Here is an 18645-nt window from a genome sequence, read left to right as displayed (position 1 = left end):
GTGTCTGTTGGCCATTTGGATGTCTTCTTTGGAAAAATGTCTGTTCATGTCTTCTGCCCATTTCTTGATTGGATTCTTTGTTCTTTGGGTGTTGAGTTTGATGAGTTCTTTATAGATTTTGGATACTAGCCCTTTATCTGATAAGGACACGGCCAATGTTAACAGCTGGGAAAGAGAGGTGACGTGTGTAAGAGAGCCTCTGTGCTATTCTTGCAGCTTTTCTTCATGTCTGAAATTATTTTTGTAAAATGTGCAAAACAACAAAAGCAAAAAAAAAAAAAAACCCAAAAAACAAAAACAAACCAACACAACAACAAAAAACAAATACAGAATTAAACAGGAAAACAAAAATAATCTAAAATCCCACTAAGTGTAAGTATACATTTTTTCCTTTTCTCTCTTCTTTTTGGAAAAAGATTTACTTATTTGTTTGAGAGAGAAAGAGACAGAACGAGCAGGGGGATGGGCAAAGGGAGAAGGAGAATCTCGAGCCGACTCCATGCCCAGAGTGGAGCCCAACAGGGGGCTCAATCTCATGACCCTGAGATCATGACCTGAGCAAAAATCACTAGTTGGATGCTCAACTGACTGAGCCATCCAGGCGCCCCTCTCTCTCTTTTTCTTTAAATAAAAATATGCTGTACGTGCTGCTGGTAGCCTGTTTTTCCTCTTAGCAATATGTTGTGAACATGTTTCCTTAACTCTTAAACGTAAGAAATTTGCTTCACATTTCTCTCTCCCACAGTAGGCTGCTGGGTGATAGTCTTAAACACTTACTTGATTTGATAAAGAAGTATGAATTTCTCTTAATTATACTGATTATATAGAACACTTTTTTTACACGTTGCTAATTACTCTAAGTCTCTGAAATTCTGTTCTGCAGAACGTTCCTCCAATTTCTTTTTTTAGAATGATACATCACTATCTGCCGTTCTGTTGTTGCTCTTTATCTTAATACACTCTGGAAGGCTGATAAAATGTCCATCTGGTCCATACAGTGTCCTGAGTCTCTAGAATGACTCTTGGCAAATCGGCAGGTGCCCTAGAAATAGTTTTTGAATGAACAATGACTGAAGGCCCTGGAAGACATTATTGTGTCGTCTTCCAAAGCTTACAACTATTGAAATCATACAACTAGGCAAACTTCATCTTCTAGCTCTCTTCAGTGATGAAGTAAATGTGAAAAAGAAATTATCAAATACTTTTTAAACTGCTAAAAGCCATAGGGTCTGAGAACAGAATGAATGATGCTAATTAAGTTTTTAGAACTTTAAGTCAGGGCAGTTGCATTTTGGTTTAGTTTCCTTGTGGACGCTCACGACATACAAATAGCAGCACGAAGATGACGTGGCCCTTATTTGAGCACATGTGTGAAATCCAGCACCGGCTGCAGCCAGGAAAGCAACAGAAAGGCAAAGCTGGAGAGAAAACTCCAGAACACAACCGGTTACAACTTTACTAACTTAAAACGTTGCTGGGGCACCTGGGCTCAGTCGGTTGAGCATCAGTCTCTTGGTTTCGGCTCAGGTCATGATCTTGGGGTCGTGAGATGGAGCCCTGCTTGAGACTCTCTCCCCTCCCTCCCCCTCCGTTTGTGCCCCTCCCCCTCTCGTGCATGCTCACTCTCAAATAAATAAATAAAATCTTAAAAAAATAAATAAAACATTGTTAATTCTTCACTCAAAGTTACAGCAATCGACTTGCAACCACTTCCACTGCCAACAAGAAGGTTGAGCCTCTGGAAGTTTCTGCCTGAGTGAGCAAGTCTGGGAGAGGCAGCCCGAGAAAGAGCAAGTACAAACTACAGGCCGTGAAATAAATCACCACTGGAAGGAGGGATGTGAGCTACTACATTCTGCTATTTGGAATCATGGAGCATATATATATATATATTTTTTTAAAGATTTTTAAAATTTATTTATTTGACAGAGAAAGACACAGCGAGAGAGGGAACACAAGCAGGGGGAGTGGGAGAGGGAGAAGCAGGCTTCCCGCAGAGCAGGGAGCCCAATGTGGGGATCGATCCCAGACCCCTGGGATCATGACCTGAGCCGAAGGCAGACACTTAATGACTGAGCCACCCAGGCGCCCCTGGAATCATGGAGCATATTAAAAACTGTGGTTTAGATCCACAGGGCCGGACGGATGTGTGGCTGTGGCGGGTTCATCTGCGGAGCAGGAGGGCTTGAGAAGCAGAGGACAGAAGTGATGAAGGCCACGGAGAGTAAAGACCAGAGAGGTTTTTTTCCCTAAAAAACCAAGGTATTTCTTAGTGCAGTTTTAAAGATCCTGGAGAAAAGAGAACCCGCACAAGAAAGCCTAACTTCCCCTGAGCGGCCGGCGCATTACTTTCTCATCGCTTAAACATGGCCGTTCAGTCTCACCTCACTGGTCTGCTCACTCATCTGATCCCTTACAAATCACATAAAGCTCTTACAACTCGATGATTGTGCACAGCCTCGGCATAAACGACGTTGCAAGGTGACAGTTCTGCAGGAAGACCCACTGTGCGGCCCTGGGAAGGGCCTTCATGATGAGCTCCTCTGCCTTGGCAGCCTGGCTGCGGCCCAGGGAAATAATGGTCACGTGACTTGTTCCTCCTTTTAACTCTTGTGCCAATTTCAGGACAGTGTTGGTGAGGTCAGTCCCTGCACAGAAACATGGAAACATTCACACAATTATAACCTCATTTCATTCCCTCCAGAAAACATATTGCTTGCTTGCTTGATTGATTGAGTGTAGGTTCCACACCCAGCGTGGAGCCCAGGGCAGGGCTTGAACCCACAACCTGAGCTGAGATCAAGATCAAGATCTGTTAACATGTTTAATACTTCCTTTCTTCCATTCTGTTGTTTAGAGTGTGGACGTGAGGGCTAGAGCCCTGGCAGCCATTCTGGGCTATGTCTTCAGGAAATGGACAGCAGCTACTAAGAGTGTGTCAGGTGAAGGACAGCCGCTTTACATAAAAGGTTACAGAGGAGGAAGCGTCCACGTGCACGCACTTTTAGAAAGTTTTTTTGCCCATAGAATCAAAGTCTGAATATGGTGAATTCTGAAGACATTTGATTTAGAGATGACAAAGAACAGAAGATAAGTGAAAATATTTTGCTTAGGGTCTGTGGGGCAAAGACAAGGGGAAAAAGCATTTGGAGTTTTGAGGTACACAAGGGCTGGGTTGGCAGGGCCACCTAGTGTTTTTTTGTTATGTATTATCTTTTCATGAGCCAACGGATTAAAACAGTTAACAAATACAAGGGCCATCCCAACTTTCAGATCAGTAATATGTGTTTAGGAGATATTTTCTGCACAGAAAATTAGCATGGGTAAGTTTTTCCATGGTTATGAATCTGGGAAATTTTATTCTTCTTTGTTCTTTTACATTTTTAGAAATATTCAGTCTTAATATAGTTTAAATAGTCCCTTTTCCAAAATACTTAACTAAGAATAGGAAAATATTTTAAACATAAAAACACCCGACCCAGAACCTACTTGTCTACACCTTCCTTGGAGTATGAAGGTGGCATCTTACCATGGGAGTGAATAAGTATTATCGGAGTTCTGGCATTGGATTCCTTATACGACTCTCTCAAATTAATTCCAGTTCTGAGAACATATTCACTTCCCATTTTTTCAGTTATAAACATTTTCACTGAATTCTTCAAATGTTCTGGTTGAAGAATTTTTATCTAAACAAGAAAGCACAGAAGAGAAGGTAACGTTAAAAACCGCCCAAGGGAATGGTCCCTATGGCAAATGGAACAAAGCGAGGAAGTGTTCATTATCCACGTGGGTGGAGTTTGACGGAGCTCCTCATGTTGGGCATGTGTAATGGAGAGTCCACACGTGGCAGAGAAGCTGCCACCTTGGCTTGTGGTCCCTCCTCGGAGCCAGGGCCACCCTGTGCCTCCGTCCCTCTCACACTCTGACAGAGATCTTGCTTTGGATGCAAAAATCCCAGTTATGGTCCCTGATGCTGCAAAGAGAAATTTCCCATGGGCTTCTTCCTGCTCTGCTGGACGTGTCTGGAGCAGGATGAAAATCAGGACAGCACAACCGGAAGGCGACTCCTCCAGGAGTAACACGAAGATAAACAGCACCGCAAATGGAGTGCGGATCCAGAAAGAACCCTAGGGCTGAACGAGTTTGGAAACTGTGTACAGGTGGTAAGTAGAGGCTCAGGGTCCACTGGAAGAAATCACTGCAAATCTTGGAGGAAAGACCTGTTCCATGAAAATTGTTTCATACAAACTACTTACGTGCCTTTTATAAAATGACCATGAATTCTGTCCTCAGCCTCAGAGGCCCCATCATTTAAGGCAAAGCTGAAACGGTGTGTGAATCTGTGTGGATGCCCTAGGTTGAACCATGGGAAACTACCATTTTTACGGGTCAAAAACTGCCAAGTATTGGCAATTTCACTGTTTAACATAATACATGTGATCATTATGTCAAATTCTGCTCTTTTCTTACACCTTGGAAAAATGAATCTTGATTTTCTTTGACTTAAATGACTTAGATGAAAATTGGCAGCACACAAAGCATCTGGGGTCTAAGAGTAGAGCTCGCCCAGTACATCCGCTTCATGAAAGCGCTAGAATCAGCGTAAGGCAACGGATGGTCAGGTGTGGTCCCGACACGGCGCCCTGAGAGTCTGTGCTCCCGGACGTGGGTGTGACCGGCTGTCACCATCATGCGGCAGCTCCCTCACTTTATTGACCAATGGAGCAGAGCGATAAGTTTTAACACTGGAGGTGGGGAGAGAAAGCAGGATCAGAAGGAATGGGGTTGTGCTGAGCTCGGTTCAGCCAGCTGCTTTCTAAGCAGCTACGGATAGTTCTGGAAATTGTCCTCATGTGCCCCCCCCCCACCCCGGTCATCTTCCTGCAGAGCTGTAGCGATGGGGAGCGGTGTGTGGACTGGACCGAGTCCTTGCCCTCACGGAGCTCTGTGCTTTCATCCTGCCCCAGGTGGAGCCTTTCAAACACATTCTAACTGAATCTCTCTTGTGGCAATCCCAGTGTCCGACTTTTACGGGCCAGACCCAGTTTCAAATATTCTAACTCAATTTCTTTGTCATGTGTACGTGACCCTTTATCAGACCATGTCTTCTGACAGTGGGGTTAGAAAATAGGATTGCTCCACTCATGAAGTTTCTAGCTGAAAAACTAGAATCATCTGGAGCTTATTGGGGAAAGTAAGATAGCACAGGCTTTAAAAAGTTAATTTTGCTCTTAGAGTCACACTGGCTACGTAAAATTCAAATAATACAAAGAACTAGAAATTGGAAAATGGAGGTCCTATTTTCTGGAAAACCACTCGTTTTTTATGCACATACGAGCATCGCTCTGTCTACCCTCCTGTTTTCCACGGCTGGACCTGTGCTACACAGACTGTGACGTGTTTATAGCATTTGTCAGTTAGGACAGCTGAAATGTATGCTCCTGTCATGACGAGGCCAATAAGCCGCAGGTAGAGAGGGGGTCGCAGGCTGTCTACACTGCCAGGTGGGTAACATGAATTAGAGAAGCAGGTTGGACAGAATGAAAACAATTCTCCCCGGAGGAAAAACAAAGCTGGAACTATGGTGCTTGCTGGCGGCTAACAGTCACCGTCGCTGTGAGGAAGTGATCGCCAGTGGTGACAGACGACCAACCGTGGCTCACGACCGTGGCGCACAACCGTGGCTCACAACCGTGGCACAGTGGTCCTTGGGGCCGGCGCCGCTCAGCTCCAGCTCTTCCTGCTGCCTGCAGACCCAGCACTGCCTGATCTTTTACTTTTTCAATAAAAACTGGAAATATGGATTTTTTGGTGAAATCTCTCAATTTGCAAATTTTGGCTCAAAGAAAAGAACAACACAAACCAAACGTGGACCCTCTTGTCTGCAGTGGCGTTATTCATGACAGACCAGGGGAAGGAGGAACCCGTGTGCACGGCCAGATGAACGGAGGAAGAAGATGTGGTGTGTCCTCAGCCTTGAGCAGGAAGGAGGCTCTGACACCTGCTGCCACACGGAGGAGCTCTGAACACCCTATGCCAGTCACGAAAAGATAAATGTTGCATGATTCCACTGCCGTTAGGTCCCTGGGATCGGCGACTGGAGACAGAAAGTAGGACAGTATCTGCCAGCGTCTATTGGGAGGAAGGCACGGGGAGTTATCAGTTCGCAGGTGCAGAGCTTCTGTTTGGGAGGATAAGAAAGTTCTGGAAATAGAGGTGGTGGTTGCACAACATTGTGAATGTACTTCATGCCACTGAATCTCTCAGAATTAAAAGAGTTTATTAGGACTAAATGAAATTATATTTTGCCACAGTAAAACAAATAGAAGACAACTCACTTCAAGATAGAAGTGTACACAGAGTTTTTAAGTCGTGTGTGATATCTTCGTTCTCTTTAAAGACTCTGAAGTCTCGTAAGACAGATCTCCAGAGGTTCAAACCCGTTTGTCTGGTGACAATTTACACTTAAATCATTGCAGAAACAAAACAAAGTGAAATGTCTGTAAGCCAGATGCAATTTTGGGGGGCAACCTCTCTCTGGAGTGAATTTTAAAGTGTTACAAAAATAAAATTTAATGCAGAAATCGAAGGGTGACCGGCTGTCCGGGCTGGTGTTTGCATGAAGTCAGGGCCGATAGGGGAGAGAGAGGAGGGGTTTCTCCATCCCTAAGCTAGATGGCAGATGCAGAAATAAAAAGAAGCTTTGCAGGCTCATGAGGCTGAACCGAGGACGAGGATGGTCTCCCCTGGGAAAAGTAGTGTTACTGCTGGAAACCAGGTTTTACAAATGCTCTGGGTTTCAATCCTGGCTCTGTTAGCGGTCTCATCTTGTCTTGTCTCTTTTTTTCTTTTCTTTTCTTTCTCTCTCTTTCTCCCCACCTCCTCCCTTCTTCCTTTTCTTTCCTTTCCCCCCCTTTCTTTTCTTTCCTTTTCTTCTTTCTTTTTTCTTCTTTTCTTTCTTTCTTTCAGATTTATTTGAGAGAGAGAACAAGCAGGAAGGAGGGGCAGAGGGGCAGCGAGCAGAGAGCCTGATGCGGGACTCGATCCCAGGACCCTGGGATCATGACCTGAGATGAAGGCAGACACTTCACCGACTGAGCCCCCCAGGTGTCACAGCCATTAGGCAATTTCTAAGCCTTGGCCCCCTAATTCTGTGATGTGGGGGAAATAATCATAGCTCCCCCCCAAGATTATTATGAGGATACATGAAACAATGTCTGCAAAATGCTTAGCACACCCTAAGCTTTAGCTGTTTTAAGGGGCTCATGACTGACACCCATTTGCATCCCCAGTGGCACCCCCCCTCTGCGATTGTGAAGCAGGAGGAGTCAGGTAAAATATCACCTTTATTAACAGTAGCAGGATGGACATGCTTCCTGACACGGAGCCCTCACAGGCTGGGTCCGTGCCTAGACCACTGATGGCGTGGAGAGCAGAGCATGGGACCAACCGTGGTCCCACAGTCTGCAGGAGGTGGACCCGAAGGGACGGGGTGAAGGCACTGAGCCACCACTCTTCATCCCTCACAGGCACCCGTTTTCCAAGTCCTCCTCTCTGGGGGGGGTGCGCGGGGGCAGAGGGGGCCTGGAGTGCCACCTGATCGGAGTGTGAGTGCGCCCCTCTAACATGAACGGTACTTGAAAAATCCATACATTTTGCTAAAAAAATTTTAAACTTGAATGGTTTAACTTACTGATAAAGTGCTCAAAACATGTAGAATATCACTGTTTTCTCACAGCACATCTTACCAAAATAAGTCTCTGAAATGCACTGAGTTTCTCCCAGGGGAAATTCACAGGACTACGTACTTCTTCCTTTTTATCCAGAAGTTCAGCTAGATATAATTTAGAGAAAGAAACGGACGTGAACAATCAAGTGCCTTGGATCACTAAGAAACACACAATGAAAATTCTCTTATAAAACTCTAAAGTTTGTTTTAAAAACATGTCTTATTTTTTATTTTTTTTTAAAGATTTATTTACTTTAGAGAGAGAGAGAACATGCACACGTGTGCAGGTTGGGGGGGTGCAGGGGGAGGGAGAGAATCCCAAGCAGCCTCCCCACTGAGCACCAGACGCGGGGCTTGATCCCACGACCCTGAGATCACGACCTGAGCCAAAATCAAGAGTCGGACGCTCAACTGACGGGAGAAGCAGGGGCAGGCCAACACTTTACAACCTGCTCCTGCATGTGTGAGGTTTTTCCAGTGAGTATAAACTAATAACTCTAGAGGTTAGAAAGTTCTCGTCATAATCTACCTATAAAGATATTGGAAATGAGAATCAGGTGGAAATGCAACAAGACTCTCAAATTTTTGAAAATTGAATATTATACAGATCTGTGTTTTTAATACTGCCCCTCTGCAGTAGAGTCTGCAAAGGGGTCCTACGTGTGCATTTCCAATTATCCTGGTGTACCTATCATTTCTGCCTCCTACTACTTCCATGTATTTTCCCCGTGTCTAACTTTAAACACAACGTGGATTACAGAGATAGCTTTTTTGAATAGGGCTAAAATGGGTGTGTTGATCTTAAAAAAAAAAAAGTCCACGATACACGAAAATCTAGTTACAAATTGATAAATCTGATTTTTCCCCCCAAATAAAAAGGTTTTCACTTTACAAAATAATGACCTAGAGAGAAAACTCTGGGGGAAGAGGAGAACTTCTTAGAAGTCAGAACTGGAAATCAGGAAGCTATAAAAGAAAGAAAGTAGATGTAATTGGCCATACAGACATTTCCTCATTGCCTGGTAGAGACAGTATAAACAAATCCAAAAGTCACTGGCCAATTTTAAAAAATACTTGAATGAACAGGTTGGTATCTTTAACAAAACAAAAAGTTGATTATCTGTTATGCCAATAGGGTTCTTACAGAAGGCCACAAAAGAATGAATAATTCAGTAGAAAAATGGGTCAAGTATGTGAACAGGAAAGTCCAAATGCTCTACAAACATCTGAAAAGGTACTTAAACATGGTGCTAGTCAGGAAATCCAAATTAAAGTACCTTAAAGTTTTCAGATCGGCAAGAGTTAAGAAAAGATCAATACCCCTCTTGGAAAAGGAGAAGTCATGTATTGCTGCTGGAAATGTAAATTATCCTGGACTTTTAAGACGAGCAACCTGGCAGCAACAGTTCACATAAAAATCGTATGCTTTTGACCCAGCGGTTCCGTTTCCGGCTGCCCATCCCAGAGACAAGAGCAGAGGAAATGGGTGTAAGGGTCCTATGTTGGGGCAGAAGCTCACAGCAGAGCTACATTCCTGCTGGGATACTGAGCTACGTCAGTAAGTTGACCATCCCCATGCACATTGGTTAGGTTAAATAAAACATCGAATGCTCTCTTACTTTCCTTCGGTGATCTCTTACTCTCCTCCACTGAGGCACTTTCTGGAGGGAAAGGGACGCTCATCAGGCAATAGGCAGCCTGGCTGGTTTTGAAAGCTTCCCACTGGGGCACGTTGTACAGCAGGGATTTGCACAGGAGAGAGAAGGGCTTGAGCTCACTGCTGACATACCGGCACTGTCTCCACTGGGATTCCGACACCCACTGCAGATGCCCACCACCGCACGTCTCATACATGCCTACCGGAAGAGGGAGAGGGCCGATACCCTTTACCTTTGAGTTACTCATTAAAGGCAGACTAAATAAATATTGTTTTTGAGGAAAAGGCGTTTTACATAAAACTAATTACATAAACGGCAAGTTTTTCATAGTGGTAAAAACACCTAACATTTACCTTCTGAACTATTTGTACGTGTTCATCCATGTTAAGTACCTTCCTGTTGTTGTGAAATGGATCTCCAGACCTTTCCCTGCAAATCTGAAACTCTGCCCCCATGAAACAGCCCTCCCCCGCCCCTGGGCAGCCACTGTACTCTCTGTCTCTCTCTGATTCCAGCGACTTCGGATGCCTCAGGTAAGTGGAATCACACACATGGTTGTTGTCTCTTGGTGACTGGCTTCTTTCCCTCGGTGTCGTGTCCTCAAGCTTCATCCGTGCTGTAGCAGGTGCCAGGGTCTCCCGCTTCTAAAGGCTGAATGATACTCCCTTGGAACTACACACCGTGTTCTGTGTATCCCCTGATGGACTCATGGCTTCCACCTACTGGCTATGTGAACACTGCTGCTGGGGACGCAGGCGTGCAGAGAGCAGTCTGAGACCCTGCTTTCAGTTCTTCTGGCCGTATAACCAGTGTGGCATTCTTAGCTCATATGCAAGTTTTAACTTTAATTTTTTGAGAAGCCTCCATACCGTTTTATGTGAGAGCTGTACCAGTTCATAGTCCCACCAACAGCGCACGAGGGCTCCAATGCCCGCACACCCTCGCCAGCACTTTTTTAATTTTCTGGTTTATTGTTTTGTTTTTTACAGTAGCCATCCTACTGGATATGGTCTTGTGATTTGCATTTCCTGATGATTGAGGATATTGACCATCTGTTCACGCGCTTCATCTTTAGAGAAATGTCTATTCAGGTCCTTGGCCCATTTTAAAATTGGGTTATTGGATTCTTGTTGAGTGGTCAAAGTTCTTTATATATTTTATACATTATCTCCTTACCAGATATAGGATTTGAAATTGTTTCTCCCATTCAGTAGGTTGCCTTTTTATTCTGTCGATGGTGAGTTTTTAAGTTTGATGTCATTCCATTTGTCTATTTTTGCTTTTGTTGCCTGAGCATTGGTGTCATATCCAAGAGATCATTGCCAAGTCTGGTGTTATAAAACTTTTCCCTTATGCTTTCTTCTAAGAGTTTTATAGTTTTAGGTCTTATGTTTAGATCTTGAATCCATTTTGAGTTTATTTTTGTATTTGGTATAAGATAAGGGTCCAATTTTGTTCTTTTGCACGTAGATACCCAGTTTTCCCAGCACCATTTGTTAAAGACACTGTCCTTTCCCCATTGAGTGCTCTTTCCATCCTCACTGAAGATCATTTGACCATATATGTCTTAATTTCTGGAACTCTCTGTTCCATTCCATTGGTCTATTTATCTGTCTTTATGCCACTGCCAGGCTGTTTTCTTTATCGCTTCATAATATAGCTTGAAACCAAGATGTATGATGACTCCAACTTTGTTGTTTTTCAACATTGTTTTGGCTATTTGGAGTCCCTTGAGATTCCATATGAATCTCAGGAAGAATTTTTCTATTCCTGCAAAAAGTTCTATTGGGATTTTGTTAGGAATTGCATTGAATCTGTAGATTGCTTTGAGTTAGTATGGACATCTTAACAATATTGTCTGCCAATCCATGAACATGGTAAATGTATTCCATTTATTTGTGTTGTCTTCAATTTCTTTCAGCAGTGTTTTGTAGTTTTAAGTATATGCGTCTTTCACCTCCTTGGTTAGGCTTATTCCTAAGTGTTTTATTCCTTTTGCTGCCATTACAAATGGGATTGTTTTCTTAATTTCCTTTTCATATTATTTGTTGTTAATGTGTAGAAATGCATTATATATGTTGTTAATGTATAGAAATGCATAATATAGAAATGCATCTGATGATGTATGTTGGTTTTGTATCTTGCAACTTTGCTATATTGGTTTACTAGCTCTAACAGTGTTTTCATGGACTCTTCTTTAGAGTTTTCAACATGTAAGATCATGTCATCTGTGAACAAATAGAGTTTTACTTCTTCCTTTCCTATTTGGATGCCTTTTCTTTCTTTCTCTAGTGCATTGGCTAGAACTTCCATGCTAAAAACAAGTGGTGAGAGCAGGGGGCATCCTTGCCTTGCTCGAGATCTTAGAGAAAAACTCAAGTTTCACCACTGAGTAGGATGTTAGCTGTGGGTTTTTCACAAATGACTTTTATTGTGTAGAGGTAGTTTCCTTCTATTCCCAGTTTGTTGACTGTTCTTACTTACTAAAGAGTTGAATCTTATCAAATGTTTTTTTTGCATCATTAAGATGGTCATGTGGTTTTGTCCTCATTCTGTTAATGTGCTTATTACATTGACTCATTTTCTTATATTGAAACAGCTTTGCATTCCACAAATAAATTGCATTTGGTCATGGTGTATAATCCTTTTACTATGCTATTGAATTTGGTTTGCTGTATTTTGTGGAGAATTTTGACATCTATAGTCATCAGAAATATCAGCCTGTAGTTTTCTTTTCTTGTAGAATCTTTGGCTTTGGTATCAGGGAAATGCTGAACAAGCTTAGAAGTATTCCCTCCTCAATCATTCTTCTTCTTTTTTTTTTTTTTTTAAGAGTTTCAGGAAAATTTGTGTTTATTCTTTTTTAAATGTTTGGTAGAGTTTTCCAGTGCAGCCATCTGGTCCAGCACTGGCATCCAGTGCAGAAAAGAAAAAATTTCTTTTCTCTGTTTGGAGATTTTTGCTTACTGAATCAATCTCCTTACAAGTTATAAGTCTGTTCAAATTTTGGTAGATTATACATTTCCACTTCTTCTAGGTTGTCCAATTTGTTGGCATATAACATTTCGTAGTGTCTCCTATCATCCTTTTTATTTTTGTGGCATCAGTTTTAATGTTGCTGCTTTCATCTCTGATTTTAGTTATTTGAGTCTTCCTTTATTTTCTTGTTAATCTAGCTAAGAGTTTGTCAATTTTGTTAATATTTTCAGAAAGCCAGCTATTAGTTTTGCTGATTTTTCTATTTTTTTTAATGCTCTATTTTATTTATTTGTGCTCCACTCTTTATTGTTTCCTTCCTTCTGCTAGCTTTGTAGTTGGTTAGTTCTTTTTTTTGCTAGTTCTTTGAGGTGTCGGGTTAGGTTGTTTATTTGAGACCTGCTTTTTTAATGTATGCATTTATAAACTTCTCTCTTAGTACTGTTTTTGCTGTATCCCATAAGTTTTGTTATATTGCATTTTAATTTTTATTTGTTTCAAGATATTTTCTAATTTCCCTTGTAATTTCTTTGACCCGCTGGTTATTTAAAGGTATGTTGTTTAATATCCAGATATTTTTGGATTTCTCATGTGATACTGATTTCTAGTTTCATTCTGTTGTGGTCAGAAAAGCTACTTTATATGTCAATCATTGTGCTTACTGTTTAGCATTAGAAAAAACAGGAAACCCAAGTCTCTAACTTGAGAGAGTGGTTACATAAGTTTTGGTCCATTCAAATATTGGAATGTTGTGCAGACATTAAAAAGTCTTAAGTATATTTATTGATGTAGGAAGCTACCTTTGACATATTATTAATTTCAAAAAAAGTAAGTCTGTACAGCAAAGTCACCTGAAAGAATACACATGAATATTCCTATATGAATATGAATATATGTAAAGAATATATATATGGAGGGAAACTAGTGGAAGGACAACCCACAGAAATATTAATAGTGATTATCTCTAGATTGTGGAATTACATTATTTATTTCTTTTTGCTTATCTGTAGGTTGGAATGGTTTGTTTAATAAACACGTACTGCTTGTATAACTAGAAAAATGGAAGCTATTACATTGTTGTTGTTGTTTCTTAAAATATACCGAGGATGTTTTTAGGCTTCCAAGTGCAGTGGACGCCTCATGGGTCGGCTTTTCTGCTGCATGACCTTGTCTCCTGGTCACAGGTGGGTGGTTCAGGACTAGAGTCCTGATGGCACTCAGACCCACCCTCCTGGAGACTCGGTGTCTGACCATGAGGCCCAGGGCCTGAGAACTGCCGGATGTTGGGTTAACAGTGGTTGCTGGTTCATCTCACGTTGGTGCTTGGTTACTCACATTTTCCTTGCTGTTTTCTGAGATACCCAAGAATCCTTCTAGACATTTTAATTTTTATTTTGGTTTAAGATATTGAGTCATTTTTGTCCGTTTTTGGCAAGCCCAAGAATCTTGGTAAACTCACAAGAGCATTTATTAACTCAACATTCGTTTACCAAACATCTACTTTATACCAGGCTTTGGTACAAGTAGAAACAAACAACAAAACAAAACTCTCCAAATGTCTGGTATCCGCCAGAGCAATTCTTTGATATTTCCATTCTGACTGAAGTCTTTGCTAATAGTCTCAGAACCACCACCTTTTCTTCCTCAGTGAGAATGTCAGACCACCTTTAGCTTTATATTTTTTGTGACTTAAAATTACAACACAGCACAACAACGTCAATGTACTTCATGCCACTGAACTGGACACTTAAAAATGGTGAAGAAGGTAAATTCTACATTATGTGTATTTTACCACAATTAAAAAAAATGAATATACTTAAAACTGTACGACACAGGAGGATTTGAACAGATTCTATACGTGGTGATTTCTGCCTAAGCATTTTGCACAAGCATAGTTTTTGTGGTTCAAATTTTCCAGGAATTTTCCTAAGACACTGCAGGTGACTAGAGTGATACAACCTGTCTTCATTGAGCAGCCCATCTCCCAAATAAAAGCACCAAAAATCCTAAAGTAAAAAACTCTTATGGAAAGATTTCAGAATGAAGGAACTGCATTTAATATTCCAGTGGATTTTATTTAAATTCATTTTTTGTTTGCCTTCAGAATGTGTGTTAGATGATGAGGAAATCGTAGACATCTTAAGAAAAGCCAAAATGACTTCAAATGAAATTTCAAAGCGCATCAAAGCAACAGAAAAAGCGGAAAGTCAAATCCAAGAGATGCGCAAAAGCTATCTCCCCATTGCTACCCGAGGTGCCCTGCTCTACTTCCTGGTGGCCGGGCTCGCCCAGGTCAACTGCATGTACCAGTTCTCCCTAGACTGGTGTCGCCAAGCGTTCATTCAAGCAGTAGTCTCCGGAAGAAAAGAACAAGAAGAACCCGGCTCCAAAAGGGAGAAGATGTCTCTGAAGAAAATTCGTGATACTACAAACCTCTCAAAAGAACCAAAGTTAGAAAGTGAGGGAAATCTCTCCCAGAGATTCCACACTTGAACAGTGGAATCTGTTCAAATCCTCCTGTGTCATACAGTTTTAAGTATATTTATTTTTTTTAATTGTGGTAAAATACACAACATAGAATTTACCTTCTTCACCATTTTTAAGCGTCCAGTTCAGTGGCATGAAGTACGTTGACGTTATGCTGTGTTGTAATTTTAAGTCACAAAAAATATATGTGAGTAACCGAGCACCAACATGAGACGAACCAGCGACCACTGTTAACCCAACATCTGGCAGTTCTCAGGCCCTGGGCCTCACGGTCAGACACCGGGTCTCCAGGAGGGTGGGTCTGAGTGCCATCAGGACTCTACTCCTGAACCACCCACCTGTGACCAGGAGACAAGGTCACGCAGCAGAAAAGCCGGCCCACGAGGCGACCACTGCACTTGGAAGCCTAAAAATATCACTCTAGGTGGTATTTAATCAATGTGTGTGTGCACATGTGTGCTTGTGCACACGTGTGCATGTCCCTAAGGTCTAGCATTGGGTGTTCAGATTTACAGATTAGGATTACAATAACCACAGCAAATGCCTTCCACACATTCATTCAGAAATTACTGAGTACCAATTATGTGCTCAACATATAAGGACACAGCAATGAATTAAACGTCACACCTGACCTCAGCTGCTTTTAGTTTAACCCACATAGAACCACTGACTTGGAGCACCTTAAAAATCTCTCCGTGTTTTTCAGGGAAACATGTTTTTAATGGCTTTTAACAGAACCCAGAGCAGTACCTTTTACTTACTATTAAGTTTGACCTGGGGCATTATACCTTTAATATTTATCAACATGCCAGAATGTAGGAAGAGGTCCCATTCTTCATCCGGTAGGGACCCGATGTCATCACCATTAGCGTTATTTTGCATGATTGTGATGCAGAGCCGGAAGGAGAAGCACAGTTTATGTTGGTTAAATAGAGCTGGAGAGACCACCTAGGGGGGAAATGGAGAGTTAGCCCAGCCGGCCTAGATTAAATACATATGCAAAATTCACATGCAAGGATGTCTCACCTTAAAAATACTTCTTGTCAACACATCGATTGAATTTTTAAGATGTCTCTGGGAGAGATTTCCCTCACTTTCTAACTTTGGTTCTTTTGAGAGGTTTGTAGTATCACGAATTTTCTTCAGAGACATCGCCTCACTTTTGGAGCCGGGTTCTTCTTGTTCTTTTCTTCCGGAGACTACTGCTTGAATGAACGCTTGGCGAAACCAGTCTAGGGAGAACTGGTACATGCAGTTGACCTGGGCGAGCCCGGCCACCAGGAAGTAGAGCAGGGCACCTCGGGTAGCAATGGGGAGATAGCTTTTGCGCATCTCTTGGATTTGACTTTCCGCTTTTTCTGTTGCTTTGATGCGCTTTGAAATTTCATTTGAAGTCATTTTGGCTTTTCTTAAGATGTCTACGATTTCCTCATCATCTAACACACATTCTGAAGGCAAACAAAAAATGAATTTAAATAAAATCCACTGGAATATTAAATGCAGTTCCTTCATTCTGAAATTTTTCCATAAGAGTTTTTTACTTTCGGATTTTTGGTGCTTTTATTTGGGAGATGGGTCGCTCAATGAAGACAGGTTGTATTTCTGAATAATTTGGTTAATAGCACACATCCCCCCCATCTCTTCTTTATATTACTTTAGTAGATGGATGCTATTTTCATTATAAGCACATGATAAATAGCCACTTGGTCATAAGGAATGACCCATCATCTGCATAGACAAGGAGACAAAATTTCCAGAAAATAGCACATGCATTCTGATATCCTCTATTGTTTTCTATTTTACTAAACAATAAAGTTGGTAATGACCAACGGAATTGATTTCTCATTCCACGAACAGGTTGCAACTTACCTTTTGAAAAAAAGCATTGCTCTAGAAACAGAATAATTCTCTCCCTTTCAAACATTCAAGACGGTTCTCCTATTTCCATTATAAACTCTTCTATTTTATGAACATTCCCATTTTCCTCAAGTGCTTTTGTTAATGATACGATTTATAGACTCCTCACTATCCTTGATGCTTATACCACACACATGTTAGTTTGAAAAGAGTCCTCTTTTTTTTTTTTTAAAGATTTTATTTATTTATTTGATAGAGAGAGAGACAGCAAGAGAGGGAACACAAGCAGGGGGAGTGGGAGAGGGAGAAGCAGGCCTTCCGCTGAGCAGGGAGCCTGATGCGGGGCTCGATCCCAGGACTCTGGGATCATGACCCGAGCCGAAGGCAGACGCCTAACGACTGAGCCACCCAGGCGCCCCTGAAAAGAGTCCTCTTAAAGTGTGGTACTGATGTGGGAAACAAAGACAGAAGGAGATGTAGATACCATCAAATGTCCTTATAATCTGCAGCCCATTGCCAAGTATGTGAGGCAGGCTGAGCATAAGGTTCCTCCAGGAAGCTCCGACTGTCTTCACTGTCTACAAGTGAATGCCTTGCTAGAGGAAAAGCCACCTTGTTTTGACAATAGCAAGGCCTTCAGTGTCCTGAGGATCTTCTTTAGCATATGAAAGTCCTTTGGGAACTTTTCTTATTTTTACTTTCCACAACCACCAAGGTATATAACCAGTTGCTCCTCACAATCCCAGGACAGCAACTCTTTCTGCCCGCGGGTCCCATCCCCGTGCTTTAACAAAACCACCATTTTGCACCAAAGACGTCTCAAGAATTCTTTCTTGGCCATCGGCTCTGGACCCCATCAAACCTCACCAAAAACATTTAAAAATTACATCCATATAAAGAACTAAACACAGCTTCATATCATCATTGTAAGGAATTATGGGAGTATTACATTCCATGACCTGGATACCATATTCTGATTGATTTTAGTGAAGCTTTCTAGTAATGTTGGGACCTCGGCTGTGGGCTACTTCTTGGTCCCCACCCACCACACCATTGCCCACAAGGAGTGGGTGGCCACCCTAAAGATACACTATTTACAAAGAGACAGTAAGGATGATCTACTTTACTAAAACTTGGGAAAAGGGAGGAAAAATATGTACCAAATCGATCGAGGAGTCTTTTTATTTAGTTTTTTTTTCAAGAACAATTTATATTATAACCACTATTCGTAAAAGGTTAGTCTTTAAAAAAAATCTTATAGTGTGATGGGTGTTATCATAAACAACTTTCCATTTGTCTCATTAAATCTATCTTTTGTCCAATTTAGGCAAAAGTTACAGCCAAACATGACATCTGTCATACAGTGGTTCCTAGAACAGGAGAGGCTATACTTGTGAGTCTTGTTAGACCAACAGTCACCTCCTGTGGGTCACGTCATCCCTAGGTGTCCTGGTTTTGCTCCCTAAGGAGTGATCAGCTGCTGATTCATTCCAACCTTCCCAGAGAAACAGATGTGACAACCTGGTCCATGCAACCTCGTCCTAGTCTTGTCATGAACAGAAGCATGGCTCAGCTGTGTGTTACACAGAAATAGTGTATTAGGTGTAATAAAATAGGAAGGAATACAGTCAGAGCCTTAATAGGGAACTAAAGTATCAGAGAGACTTTCAAGCCCCACTGAGTCACCAGTTAAGAGAGAATGGCAATCCACCGCTAGATAAAAAGTATTTGATCACAGAGGAGTCAGGAGCTGCGATACTGTGACTTATAATAGGAAATATACAGGAGGTCTTCATCCCCATCTCTGGCTTAGAGTGCTGAATATCCTGGGGATGAGAGGAATAAAGGCATCTTTTGTTATGTTAATTAGGTGACTTTAGTCTCCCTCTAAGGGTGGGGTGGTTGCCAGGACAGTGACCCCCAACAGAGGCCCTGCAT

At 41.9% G+C, this 18645-nt stretch overlaps 1 protein-coding gene across 1 annotated transcript in view; it reads right to left on the bottom strand.

Annotated features, from left to right (window-relative positions):
• DNAH14 (dynein axonemal heavy chain 14) overlaps nucleotides 1-18645 on the bottom strand; it is a 305056-nt gene that overhangs the window by 42687 nt on the left and 243724 nt on the right. Inside the window, exons 68-73 of the mRNA XM_081823173.1 lie at nucleotides 15877-16298; nucleotides 15612-15798; nucleotides 9349-9585; nucleotides 7749-7834; nucleotides 3530-3686; nucleotides 2438-2648 (exon numbers count right to left, since the gene is read on the bottom strand). Of these exons, the coding sequence (XP_081679299.1) occupies nucleotides 2438-2648; nucleotides 3530-3686; nucleotides 7749-7834; nucleotides 9349-9585; nucleotides 15612-15798; nucleotides 15877-16298 (1300 nt within the window). The remainder of the gene's footprint in view (nucleotides 1-2437; nucleotides 2649-3529; nucleotides 3687-7748; nucleotides 7835-9348; nucleotides 9586-15611; nucleotides 15799-15876; nucleotides 16299-18645) is intronic.

Source organism: Leptonychotes weddellii, chromosome 6, assembly GCF_054177405.1.
Source record: "Leptonychotes weddellii isolate Sample4059 chromosome 6, ASM5417740v2, whole genome shotgun sequence".
NCBI lineage: Eukaryota > Metazoa > Chordata > Mammalia > Carnivora > Phocidae > Leptonychotes > Leptonychotes weddellii.
This window is presented reverse-complemented; position numbering and strand designations above follow the sequence as displayed.